The sequence below is a fragment of the Alexandromys fortis genome, unplaced genomic scaffold (genome assembly GCF_014885135.2).
Source record: "Alexandromys fortis isolate MF-2015 unplaced genomic scaffold, M_Fortis_MF-2015_v1.1 scaffold_29, whole genome shotgun sequence".
In the NCBI taxonomy this organism is placed as follows: domain Eukaryota; kingdom Metazoa; phylum Chordata; class Mammalia; order Rodentia; family Cricetidae; genus Alexandromys; species Alexandromys fortis.
In genome coordinates, this window is record NW_026067891.1 from 6,985,118 (window position 1) to 6,997,807 (window position 12,690).

Sequence of the window (12,690 nt, forward strand, 5' to 3'; positions counted from 1 at the left end):
ACCCTTTCTGTCAATGTTGGCCTACCTGACATAAATAAACAGATATCAGTTCATAACTTCCCAGGAAGTCACACAGCGAAAAGACAGCGAACACAAACATGCTTGGAAAGCCCTGCTCTTCTCCCAGATGCTAAGCACATAGTATCACATACTCATGAGGAACCTTCTGGGCCTTCCTGAAGCCCCTTCAGGGGCCAGGAGTGATAGGCTCTGATGCACACTGGGTGGGACAGGTCACAGACTGGGGTAGCTGTTGCTGGACTGGGAGGTTGGAGAAGGCATCCAGACCAAGGGCAAGGGAAGAATGTCACTACTTGGTCACAGCAAGTCACTACCCTGAGTGACAGCAGGGGTGTCTGTGTGATCTTTTCTAAAGAGAAACCAAGAATTTGGAGTGCTGACTTTAAACATGGACAACCGACTTAAATTGTATGGATGAGGGTGTGGCTTGGTTGACCGTGCTTGCCTAGCAAGCACGAAACTCTGGGCTCCATCCTTAGCATTTCACATACTGGCTGTGGTGGTTCGGGCCTGCACTCTGGAACTCAGGAGGAGGAAGTAGAAGGATCAGGAGTTCAAGGTCTTTCTCAGCTGTAGTAAGTAAATGGGCTGGCCTAGGCTTCAGGAGATCCTGTCTTGACAAAACCAAACCAAACTGGACTACTACCACCAGTGAGAAACGGTCCCTATTGGACCGTTATATATATATTTAGATATATAAGGTAGTCATCAACCTGATTACAGGAGAAGGCCAATTCAGGCACCCTCTCCACTATTGCTTAGATTCTTAGCTGGGGTCATCCTTGTGGATTCCTGGGAATTTCCCCAGTGCCAGGTTTCTCACTGACCCCATAATGGCTCCCTCTATCAAGATATCTCTTTCCTTGTTCTCCCTCTCTATCCTTCCTCCAACTCAACTACCCCATTCTCTCATGTCCCCCCCCTTTCCTTATACCCTCCCCCCTCCCCTTTCACCCTCCTTCTTTCCCTCATGCTCCCAATTTACTGAGATCTTGTCTTTTTCCCCTTCCCGGTGGGATCCATGTATGTCTCTCTTAGGGTCTTCTTTGTTACCTGGCTTCTCGGGGGTTACAGACTGTAGGTTTGTTCTCCTTTGCTTTATGTCTAATATCCACTTGTCTCATATATTTTAATATTTGGTTTCCAGCTGATGGAGCTGCTTGGGAAGGTTTAGTGGGCGTGACTTTGGAGGATGTATAGCCCTGGGATGATCTTTGAAGTTACAAAACAAACCTCATGGGATTCCACTGTTTCTCTCCCCGCTCCCTCTCCCTCTCTGCTTGGTGGTCTGGTGGTTGCAAATCAAGATGCTATCTCTCAGCTGTTTCTTCCCTCTTACAGCACGGACTCTGGCCCTCTAAAACCATAAGCCAAATTAAACACCCCCCATTTTTTTTGTTCTTTGAGACAGGATTTGTCTGTAGTTTTGGAGCCTGTCCTGGAACTAGCTCTTGTAGACCAGGCTGGTCTCGAACTCACAGAGATCCACCTGCCTCTGCCTCCCCAGTGCTGGGATCAAAGGCATGCACCACCACCACCCGGCAACACTTTCTCTTTATATGTTGCCTGCGTCATGTGTTTCATTACAGCAATAGAAAGGTAACTAAGACAAAAGTGGGTACCAGGAGCTTTTTCTGTGATAGATATGACCACGCATGCGGTTTTGGAGGAAGGGTGAAGACTCTGGACTTTGGACTAGGAAAATAGTTAAATGCTATAAACAAGACTTAATGGGTGATCCTAGTAGGAGTTTGGAGGACAGCAATGTGGCTATGAAGGCCTAGCACAAGAGGCTTCAGAAAAGAGTGGCATTAGAAACTGGGGAGACACTCTCTATGAGGGGTGCCATACTCAGACTTAATGCAGAGAGGAGGGGCTTGGTCCTGCTCCAAATTAATGTGCCAAACTATCGACTCCCCATGGGAGCCTTTACCTGTTGGGAGGAATGGATGGGGGTGGGCTAGGGGGGAGATGATGTGGAGGAGGAAGGGGGGAGAACCTTGGTTGGAATGTAAAATGAATATAAAAGATGAATGTTTAAAAAAGAAACAGGGCAGAGATCACAATGCAATATTTTGGCAAAGAATATGACATTTGCTCTTGTCCAAAGAATTTACCTGAGGCTGCCTGGCTTGTTGGAGATTTCAAGATGGCCTACTATTGACTCTGCTGTTCAGTTATAGCAATCACTCTTAGGCAGGTTTAGTATGAAAAAGAGCAAGTGGAACAACAACAACAAATCCACCATCATGGACTCTGCCACTCTGAAATCACAAGTCAGATTAAATGCTTTCTTTAACAATTGCCTGGGTCATGTTTCATCACAACAATAAAAATAAAATAACCATCTTTGGAAAACGCTTAGGGCCAATCAAATCCTTGCTTTCAAAGTGTAACCTCACCTGCAGCAACAACACTGATTGGAGCTTGCAGGAACACAGAACCAGGGCTCAGCACGGTCCCGGGTGGCCTAGTGCCTGGCCACATTTGTGTAGCATTGGCTAACAGAAGGCACTGGGAGTGGCTCAGACCCCCATGAGGACTCAGACCTGGTAGCTCATTTTAGTATCCCAATTTATTCAAGTATTAGAAAATTCAGGAGAACAAAAATAGAAAGTCTGTAAACATGGCGACTTCCTTCCTCCCCATCGTCTTATGAGGAGCTTCCTGTGACAGGATGCAGAATTCTAGCTGGCAGTCCAGCAATGAGGCTACATAAAAGGCGGTACACCGTGGCGGAGCCACACCGTGGCTGAGTGGGGGGTAAGTCTTTCTCCCCCTGCAGGTGGCCCAGGAGAGCTGGCCACTCTTATGATTAGGCTACAGAATTTCATTTGCTAGTTGCCTCCTGGGAGTCTTTGGCAGTGGTGAGACCTCTGTGGGAGACAGGTCTCTGGGCAGCAGACACAGGCAGGCGGGGAAGCAGGTGCAGGCTCTCCAGCGTGGGGACATGACCAGGCAAGGAGTGGAGCGTGCAGCATCCATGCCAATGGCCTCACATCCTTCCCCATAAAACTGAGGAGCAGGGACAGCGTTATCTGGGGGCATGCCATTGGCAGCCCAGGTCTCTGTCAGTCCTTGAAGGGGTTGCAGGTGTCTTCTGTCTGTTCCTTCTCTGCAGCCAGCAGCTCCCCATTCATCTCCTGCAGCGGGTGGTACACATAGTCCCCGTCGAGGTGTCGGTTCCGCTCTGCCTTGGAGCCCAGGATCAAGTTCACATTGACCACAGTGCTGATCAGTAGCAGGACAACGAGGATGAGGGTAAGTACCAGCCACGTGGTCCTAGGACAGAAGGGACACTCGAGTGGATGGCTGAGGAGCATTATGGGGCAGTCAGAAACCACTCGGGGAATGTTGGGCCCAGGGGCTTGGGTGGGAACTGGGGCATACTGCAGACACATGCAGGGAATAAGAGAGGCATTCTCTGATGTTTTAAGGGCGTTAAAAACATTTCAGGAGTTGGGGAAATAGCTCATGATTGTCTTATAGACATGAAGAGCCAAGTTGGATCACTAGAAGGTACTTTTAAAAGCCAGGATCAATGGTACACACTGTCTCTGCACTGCTTGGGAGGTGGAGCTCCTAAGCCAGCTAGTCTAACCTAACCTTTGAGTTTCAGGCCAACGAAAAACAAGGTGAACAGCTACTAAGAATGTGCACACATGTGCGTGTGCACACACACACACATGCACAGGCTCACACACTTCTAATGTGAACTTTGCTGCCAAAGATGTCACTAATGTATTTTTTGAAGTACTGGGAGTTGAACCTAGAGCCTTGTGTATGCTAGGCAAATGCTCTACCTTAGCCCCCTTTTTTATGTTGTAACAGGGTCTCATTAAGTCGCCAGGGTTAGTCTTGAACTCAATCTGTAGCTCAAGCTGGCCTTGAATTTACTCTCTTCCCACTGCAGCCTCCCGGATAACAGGCTTATGCCAGAAGGCCCAGCTCATGAATCAGTTTATTTATTTAGGGTCTTATGCATCCCAGATGGCCTCAGACTCCTGATGACCTTAGATTTTTTATTCTCCTGCTTCCACCTCCCAAGTGCTAGAATTAAAGGCACGTGCCAGCACACCTGGCCTATAAAGGGTTGGGGATTAGCCCCAGAGCTTCTGGCATGCTAGTCAAATAATCTGCCAATTGAGCCACATCCCAAGCCTCACAATCCTTCCCATGAGCCCTCTGGGGATGGAGCTGGAGATCCAGGAAGCAGCTAAAAGGAAGCAACAGTTACACAAAGCCTGAACACATGGACGAATCCAAAAGTGAGGTGAATCCTATCTCTACAGCCTGGCTTCAGACTCTGAGTTGAGTCTCCATGGCCAGGGAGGTCTGGGTTCTTCTGCCTTGCACTCACGGATGCCAGTTTCACCCATGCCTACCCTTGATCTCACAAAGTAGAGGATCATCTGCAACCTCTGGGCTTGGGTGGTGCCTGGACAGGTGCCAAGCCTCATGGATGGGGTGTGGGGGCTCGCCTCTGCTGAAACACCTACCTGGTGAAAAAGGCCAGCTCTCCTGCCCTTGGTGTGGCCTCCGTTGACTGGAGACACTGCTTCGCTGTAAGACACCAGACGGAAGATGCAGGGTTTGAGGACGGTTTGTCTTACCCCAGACCTGCCCCAAGGACTCCAGGAGGCCCTGTACCTTGTGAGACGCTGCAGTTGCCAGTCTGGGGGTCGCAGGGACACTGGTGATCACACTGGCAGGGACTCTGGCAACCTGGCCCATACCAGCCCAGAGGACACTCTGTGGAGAGGAAATGGTGGCAGACAGGTTTCACCTTAGAGAGCAGAGTCTACTGTTATTGAACAGCCTGGCTCCTGGATGTGTGTAGGGCCATGCTGAAAGAGATGTCCCCTCACCCCTGCGGTCAGCTCTCAAAGGTCAAGGTTGTGGTTCAGTTTCTAGAGTGTTTGCCTGATATGCATGGGACCCTATAAGCTGGGTATGGTGGGAGGTGGAAGCAGGAAGCAGCTGTTCAGGGCCATCCTTGGCTATATAGTGAGTCAGAGGACAGCCTGGGCTGCATTAGGACCCCATTTCAAATAAAAAATAAGCATATCACCTGACTTTAAGGGGGGCTCTAGAGCTGATGACCATAAAAGAGGGAAGAGACAGGGAATGGAAGTGTGCCGAGACTGACCCCAGAGTAACACCACCCACGCCTAGGAATACCAGGGGCTGACTTCAAGGTGTGAAGGACTTTGGTGGATCTCCTTCAGGGCTGTGGCCTGACCACATCTTGTTTTTTGCTGTTGTTCTTTGGAATTGAGTAGACAGTGCTAAAATCCAGCCTCCTACTTGGTGGAAATTTTTCAGCAAATTCAGGGAGGACATAAAGAGATTTATTTGCATGTGAAGTGAGAAGGGGCTCTGAAGGCGACTTCCAAGTCAGAAGGGAAGGCATTGTAACAGCTCTGTGTCGCAAGGCCACCCTCTCCAGGAGCTTTTGAAGGCCACTGGAGCACTCACCCTCACTGCAGTTCGATCCCGTCCATCCGGCATCACAGTGGCAGCCAGCTGCAAAAGACCATGGAGGCCAGGTGAGGGCAGAGGCAGGCCTGGCATGAGAGAACTGGGGTCCCACCAGAGCACCACCCTCCTTATGGGCTCCCCACTCACTCTCTGTGCACAGCCCATGCTGGCTGCAGTTGGAGGGGCCACAGTCTAGCTCGTTGCAGGCGGCACCCCGCCAGAAGCGGCTGGTGCATTCACAGCGGCCATCCACACAGGTCCCGTGGCCACTGCAGTCGGGCGGCTGGCAGTGGGGTTCATGCACACATACCACGGTGGACACACGGCGGGGACAGCGCCACATGTTGTCCTGGCTGTGGGGGAGTCATTGTGAGGAGAGGTCTTGGCCTTGGTGCTGGCCTCTTAAGTCTCTGTTGCAGCCTATGAAGGCTGCTCCAGCTTGCTTCCATCTCCATCCTTACACTTGTGCTCCTGCATGTGTATGTACGTTCACACACACACTAGGGGATGCACATGTGCGTGTGCATATGGAGTCAGGACAACCTTAGGTACTCAGCATTTATTTTATTCATTTTGTTGGTATCTCTCTGGCCTGGACCTTGCTAAGCAGGCTAGGCTGACTGGTCTGAGTGTCAGGGTCACCTGTCTCCTCCTCCAAACACAAGGACTGCAAGCATGTGCCACTCACATCTGGCTTTTAAATGTGGGTTCTGGAAATTGAACTCAGGTCCTCTGCTTGCAAGGCAAATCTTTTTCCTGGAGGCAGTAGCTCCAGCCTCTTGTTGGGCCATTTACAGGCTTTCCACCTTGCATACAATGTGCCTTCTGTTGGAGGGCTCGCTCAATGCTGGCCAGCCATGGCCTTGGCTCCTACTTCACTATCCTGACCACTGTCCCAGGTTTCCACAGCACACTGAGGAAAGAGATCTTGGCTCACAGCCAGGCGGTGGTGGCACACACCTTTAATTCCAGCACTCGGGAGACAGAGGCAGGTGGATCTCTGTGAGTTCGAGGTTAGCCTGGTCTACAGAGTGAATGCCAGGGCAGCCAGGACTGTTACACAGAGAAACCCTATCGCCTGGCATAGGGCAGGGTCTCCATATTGACTGATTGAGACAGGTAAAGGTAGGCCATGGCTTCCACTCTCACCAAGGTGGCTGAGGTGCTCTTACCAGTGATCCGAAGGGTAACTGGCCAGGCTCCCATTGAGCACAAAGGTGGCAGAACCACCTCCATCCAGGTTGATGGCATTGACCACATCTTGTTTCAGCAGGAACTCCGCCATCTCCCATAGGTTGATGCTGTGCAGACGGGGTGTAGCTGAGGTCAGCAGGTAAATACTATCACGCCTATCGGGGCAGGTGAAGCTTCTAGAATGGTTCAAGCTGCCTTGTCCCACCCACTGCCCAGAAACTGAGCACAGATATCCCTGAGGATTCCTGGGACTCACCCACGCTGCTCCGTCTGTCCATCTGCATGGAAGAGTACGAGCTGCCCCTTACGGTCATGACCCACAGCTGTCCTGGCTGATATCACGTTCACAAATTTGCTAAAAGAACCTGAAGGAGAAGGGGCCTGGCTGGTTACCCAGACCTCCAGGGGACCCTCTGTGCTCTTCCACTTTCTCTCTTTTGACGGAACCCAGCACCTTATGTATGCAAGGCAAGAACTGGATCACTGAGGCACACCCCAGCTCCACCTTCCGGGAGCCTCCATGACACAGACAGAAGACTCTTCAAGTGACCTCAGTCTCCAGTAGAAACCTCTGTGTTGGTAGAACAAAACCCACAGGTCTTGCATGAAGCCCTGGCCTTGTTTCTGTGGTTCCCCCTCACCTAGCAGCTGTTCTCTGCCTTAGGGCCTTGCACTCTGGACTCTGACTGGGAACTGTATACCTCTGCCCTGAGTTCTCCTGACAGCTTGTTCTTTTGATCCAAGACAGCCTCCTCAGGCACCCCCACCCCCACCCCACTCTCCACCCTGAAACAGCCAGAGACTCTCAGGACCAAAGCATCCTCTCTCACCCCAGCACTCTGCACTCTGGAGGTGTGCTCGCATGTGCACACGCCTAGTGGGGGTCAGAGGACAACCTCGGGTGTTGCTCCTCGGATGCCTTGCACTTTCTGTTTGAGACAGAGTCTCACCATGTAGGTTAGGTTATCTGGTATTCAGAGACTCATCCATCTCCACCTCCTAGCTCACTCTCCCTGGGACTGCAGGTGTGCAGCCCGGCACTTGACTTTTTATGTGTTTTCTGGGACCTGAACTCAGGTTCTCATGCTTTCAAGGCAAACACTTCACTGCCCAAGCCAACTCACCAGCCCACCCCAAGTGGCTCTTAAACTTGAGCATCTATCGGAGTCACCAAGGAAGACCCTGCACACTTGGGCTGTCGGGACTTAACCAGTGGTTCCTGAGTGGGAGCTCTAAGGCGGTGGGCTCATGGTTCTTCCTTTGTGACAAACTCCTCGGCTGTGCGGAGGCCACTATCCCACAGATCTGCAGCACTTTTCTCATACCTGTGCATCTGTTCCCCACCCGTCCCCTTTCTCCTTCTGTCTTTTTCGGCACTTACCAACTTTTTCCAGCTTATTGCCGAATATTTCCCTCCTAAGGAAGACTGAAGTCCCACGACTCCCGCCATAGTGCTAAACACTGCACAGCTGCTCAGTAAATGTTCGGGAACACTGAAGAGTAGCCAACTCACACTGTTCCCGGGTCTCAAGACAGCTGGTGCAGGGACCAGGAAGGTGGCTCAGAGGGTAAAGGTGCCTCTGGTCACACTTGACAGCCTGAGTTCAACACTCAGGATCGCACGATGGAAGGCGAGAACGAGTTGTCCTCTGACCTTCCCCCACACACTATGGCACGCACCCCCCTCCTCTGCACACACAAAGGAAATAAATCAAAATGTAACAACAATAAGAAAGAAGCACGACAGCTGCCTCCCTTCCTGACCTGTCTCCTGCGTCTCATCACACTCGATGGCTTGGCTCTCGTTGATGTAGATGCTTCCATTGCGGACGAGCCACACAACTCCACTCAGCAGCTGCACGAATGGATTCACGGTGTTCAGGACCTCCTCCTCAGATAGGTACCTGGAAGCAGGAAGGCAGGAGGCTCACTCACGGGCAGGAGCAACTCCAGGTTTTTCTGTAATTTTTTTTAATTCATTCACTAATTAGCAGTTGTTAGACTCTTTGCTGTCCTGGCTGCTTAAGCAAAAGTCAAACAGCCAATCAATCAGACAAGCCTTATATCAGTACCAGAGGTCTAGAACACTCCAGAGATTTCGAGGCAGTCACGCAAAGACTGCACCAATTGCTCGGGTTTCTGAAGGCCTCAGTCAGGGCTGTTTGAAACAGTTTGTGCCAAACTTTTTGCTGGGTGACCCGGTAACCATTCCTACCTAGGTCAAAGGGAGAGTGTACCCCCTGGTAGCCTAATGGATGCCAAAGAGGCAAGGCTGTAATTGGTGCAAATGCAAGCCTTTATTTGCATGCTAGGTGTGCAGATACTCTTCTCTGAATGCGCAACAGGTGTTCAGTTGAGTTGGGGAGTGAGCTGGAAGATGCTCTCGTGTTGCCTCCCCTGTGTGTCTACATTAGACACAAAGAAATAATCTTCTTCTCTTGTCATCTTTAGTAACATGTACTGACCTGATAATACAAAGAGGTAGCACTGCCGGATGGTGGTGACAGGAGCCTTTAATCCCAGTACTCGGGAGGCAGAGGCAGGCAGATCTCTGAGTTTGAGGCCGGCCTGGTCTACAAGAGCTAGTTCCAAAACAGGATTGCTACACAGAGAAACCCTGTCTTGAAAAACCAGACAAACAAACAAACAAAAAAGGAAGAAGTAGCACTGAGCTACAAATGGACAGCTAAAAAGTAGGAGGATGGACTGGAAAGATAGCTCAATGGGTAAAAACTTTTCACCCAAGCATGAGGACTCGAGGTTAGATCCCCAGCACCCATGTAAAAGTGGGGTGAGGCAGCAAACATCTGTAATCCTAGCGCTGGGGATGGACTGGGGAAACAGGAGGCCAGCTGGGGTTTGCTGGCCAGCCAGGTTAACTGAATCAGTGAGCTCCAGATTCAGACCTTTCATGAGCAAATAAGACAAGAGAACAAGAGAAGCCACTTGAAATCAAACTCTGGCCTCCACACATTGGCCAACAAAGATGCACACATTCAAAAAAAAAAAAAAAAAAAGGAGGTGAGTGAGTGGACCATTATAGAAAGAGCAGTAGGGGTAAGAGACAGTGGCCACGGCAATAATATAGCTGAACAGTTTGAAAGGCGAGCCCAAGAGGTTAACAAGAAAGACAGTGGAAGTGTGGAGAGGATGAAACACTGAGGTTGGAGGACTGAGTTAGGGAAGAGAAACTGCAGGCGCTGGTCACTGGAAGAACTTTTAGGGTCTCTGACGACCGAAGACCAACAGTTGTGGCCCTGGCTGCTATTGAAGGATGGAGATCGAGAGGCCTGAGCAGGCCCAGAAACTGCAACCAGGGGCTGCTAAGAACCGGGGAAAGCCCACTTTCCAGCCTTGGCAAAAACTGTTCATCTCTTAAGAGAGCTTGGACACTAGATGGTGCAATCTTCTACTCCTGCCTGCCTGCTGCCACTTCTGGTTGCTGTCAAATTTCAGTGGTACAGAAACTGTCAAGGAGGTCACTTGCCTACCCAGGATTTCTATCCAGGATAGCAAAAGGCCTCCAGCTAGCTGTCTGGGACTTCTCCATCAACTCCATGTTATTTCCAATTGGTTCCATGGCTTCACTGAACATGAAATGTTTGTTTTCTCCATTCCTAGGGAAAGTTCACTGAGGCACAAACTGTGCGTTCAGGCTCATGGTCGCCTACCCAGGACCCAACATACGGCCTGATCACAGGAGCAAGCGTTCAGTGACACACGAGTAAACTTCAAAGAAGCTGTCGGCGTCCCCACTCTTAAGGTGAATAATGGGAAGCTTGATTAGGTAATCTGGGCACGGAGGGATGGCTCTAATGCACATCGGAGACCCTCTGCCCGCGACATCCCCGGTGTTCCCCACCTCCTCACCCGGTGACCAAAGTCCCGTCGCGGCGGATCCCGAACTGCGCGTTCTGCAGCCCCCCGGAACTGCTCACCAGCTGCCCGTCGCTCACCACGTTCCCCAAGCACTCGCCGGTGCCCATGCGGAAGAAGCCACCGTTCTGGGCGACGAGGCAACCGGCCGGGACGGCTGTGTCCTCCACGGTGGAGCGGCGCTTCTGGGCGCAGCCTCCGGGTCCCCCGGGCTCCAGCACCGAGAAAGTGCTCAGAGGCGCGGCGACCCGTGTCAGGTGGCCGGCCACCGCGCGGCCCCCGAAGTGCGACACAAAAGTGCGCACGGCCGCGCGGTGGCTCGCGCCAGGGGTCGCGGGCGGCGGAGGCCAGCTCTCGTGCTCGCGGCTGCCGGCGCGCACCCGGGCGCAGTCCCGTGAGGGACGTGTGCGCGCGAGTGGGTAAGGCAGCAGCAGGTCATCGTCGCGGGAAACCCTGCGGGGGACGGGGCGATCGTGAGCTGGGGCGGCTGTGCCCGAGAGCACGCAGAATAGGGGGACCCCAGCAGGGCGGCCCCGGCAGCTGCACTCACCCCGAGCCCACGCTGCACGACGCCACTCCGAGAAAGCCGAGCAGCGAGAACAGGAAGAGCAGCCCGCGCCTCCTGGGCGCCGCCATATTGGATCGGGGCTCCGGTCACGTGGGCCCGCCCCACGTGACTTAGGCTAGCTGGTGGGTGCTTCCAGATTCCAAAGGCCTAAATACCTTCCTGTTTTATTCCTCCAGATTTCATGAGGGAGGGTTAGGCTGGAAGGGCGATAGGTAACTTTTAATATTTATTTGTTTATGTTTTTTTTTTTTTCAAGAGAGGGGACAGCTCTGGCTGTCCTGAAACTCTCTCTCTAGACCAGGTTGGTCTCGAACTCACAGAGATCCTCCTGCCTCTGCCTCTGGAGTCACCACCACCCGGCAACTTTTTATTTTTATATGCTGTCAAACTCAAGATCAAATCTCAAACTCAAATCAAAAACTCAAGAATGGGGCCTGGGAATGTGTAAGTTGGTATAGTGCTTGCTTATTCTGCTCAAAGCTCTAGGTTCCAAAGCGGAAAGGTGGTTTATGCCGTAATACCAGCATTCTGGAGAGGGAGGCAGGACAATCAGAAGTTCAGGGTCATCCTTGGCTACCTGGCCAGTTTGAGACCAGTCAGGACTACATGAGAGTTGATCTTAGGAACAAGAAAAAAACAACAACAACATTGTAAGAAAGAATCTTGGTTCGTGGAGCTAGAGAGATGGCTCAGTGGTTAAGAGTACTGACTGCTCTTCCAGAGGACTGGGATTCGACTGTCAGCAATCACATGGTTACTCACAACAGGCTGTCACTCCAGTTCCAGAGGATCTAACACCCACTTCAAGCCTCCACAGGCACGAGGCATACATGTGGTGCTCAGATAGACATGTCAGCAAAACACCTATACATATGGAATTTTAAAAATTAAAAAAGTGAGATTTCTTTTAGATGTGTTTTTTAAACGTACATTAGCTCATCAAAGAGGTAACATTGTGTCTCTTTAGTGCTGAATAGGTGAAAAGGCCTTTCTAAGGTGGTCCTGCCTCCCAGCGGGGTAGCCGTTGCCAGGTGAGTGACCCATCTAACTGGATTATCTCTTTTGTGTTTTGGGGAACTTGGCTTATTTTTGGTTTTGGTTTTGAGACAGGGTCTCTTTATTGTAGGCACGCTGGCTTGAAATTCTATATAGACTGGTCTATGTTCTGGTGAAAGCTCCACCCCAACCCCTGGCATTCATAATCCCAAAGAGTCTAGAATGTTCTGGTGGGAGCTCCACCTCAATCCCCCTTCCCCATCTCTCCTCAAACCCTGCCTCACCTCAGACAGCCTGCTGAACAAGGCTCCTCCCCAGAGATATTCAAGACCACTCCCATAGGGTATTTATCCCCCCTCCCCCCATTCAGTCTCTCTTCCCCATCTTCTCCTTAATCTTCCGGGATTTTTTCTACTCATTAAACCTGGGCTTTTTCTAATTCGGTTTGATTTGGATTGCTGCGTCATCGGAGAGGCTTATTGGGGTGCAGAAACTTACTGGTCTAGATTCTCTTGCTTCTGCCTAATCCCCAAGTGATGAGATTAAAGGCACAG

The 12,690-nt window shown here is 51.2% G+C and overlaps 1 protein-coding gene across 1 annotated transcript; it reads right to left on the reverse strand.

Moving 5' to 3' along the window:
- Window positions 1-2,578: 2,578 nt before the first annotated feature.
- Nagpa (N-acetylglucosamine-1-phosphodiester alpha-N-acetylglucosaminidase) lies at window positions 2,579-11,250 on the reverse strand. The gene is made up of 10 exons (XM_050136569.1): window positions 11,123-11,250; window positions 10,567-11,025; window positions 8,461-8,600; window positions 6,953-7,061; window positions 6,675-6,803; window positions 5,650-5,855; window positions 5,500-5,547; window positions 4,672-4,773; window positions 4,521-4,584; window positions 2,579-3,303 (listed from the first exon to the last, which is right to left on the reverse strand). Exons 1-10 carry the CDS (start codon window positions 11,206-11,208, stop codon window positions 3,093-3,095), a joined length of 1,554 nt encoding a protein of 517 aa, XP_049992526.1. The 5' UTR covers window positions 11,209-11,250; the 3' UTR covers window positions 2,579-3,092.
- Between the last annotated feature and the right edge of the window lie 1,440 nt (window positions 11,251-12,690).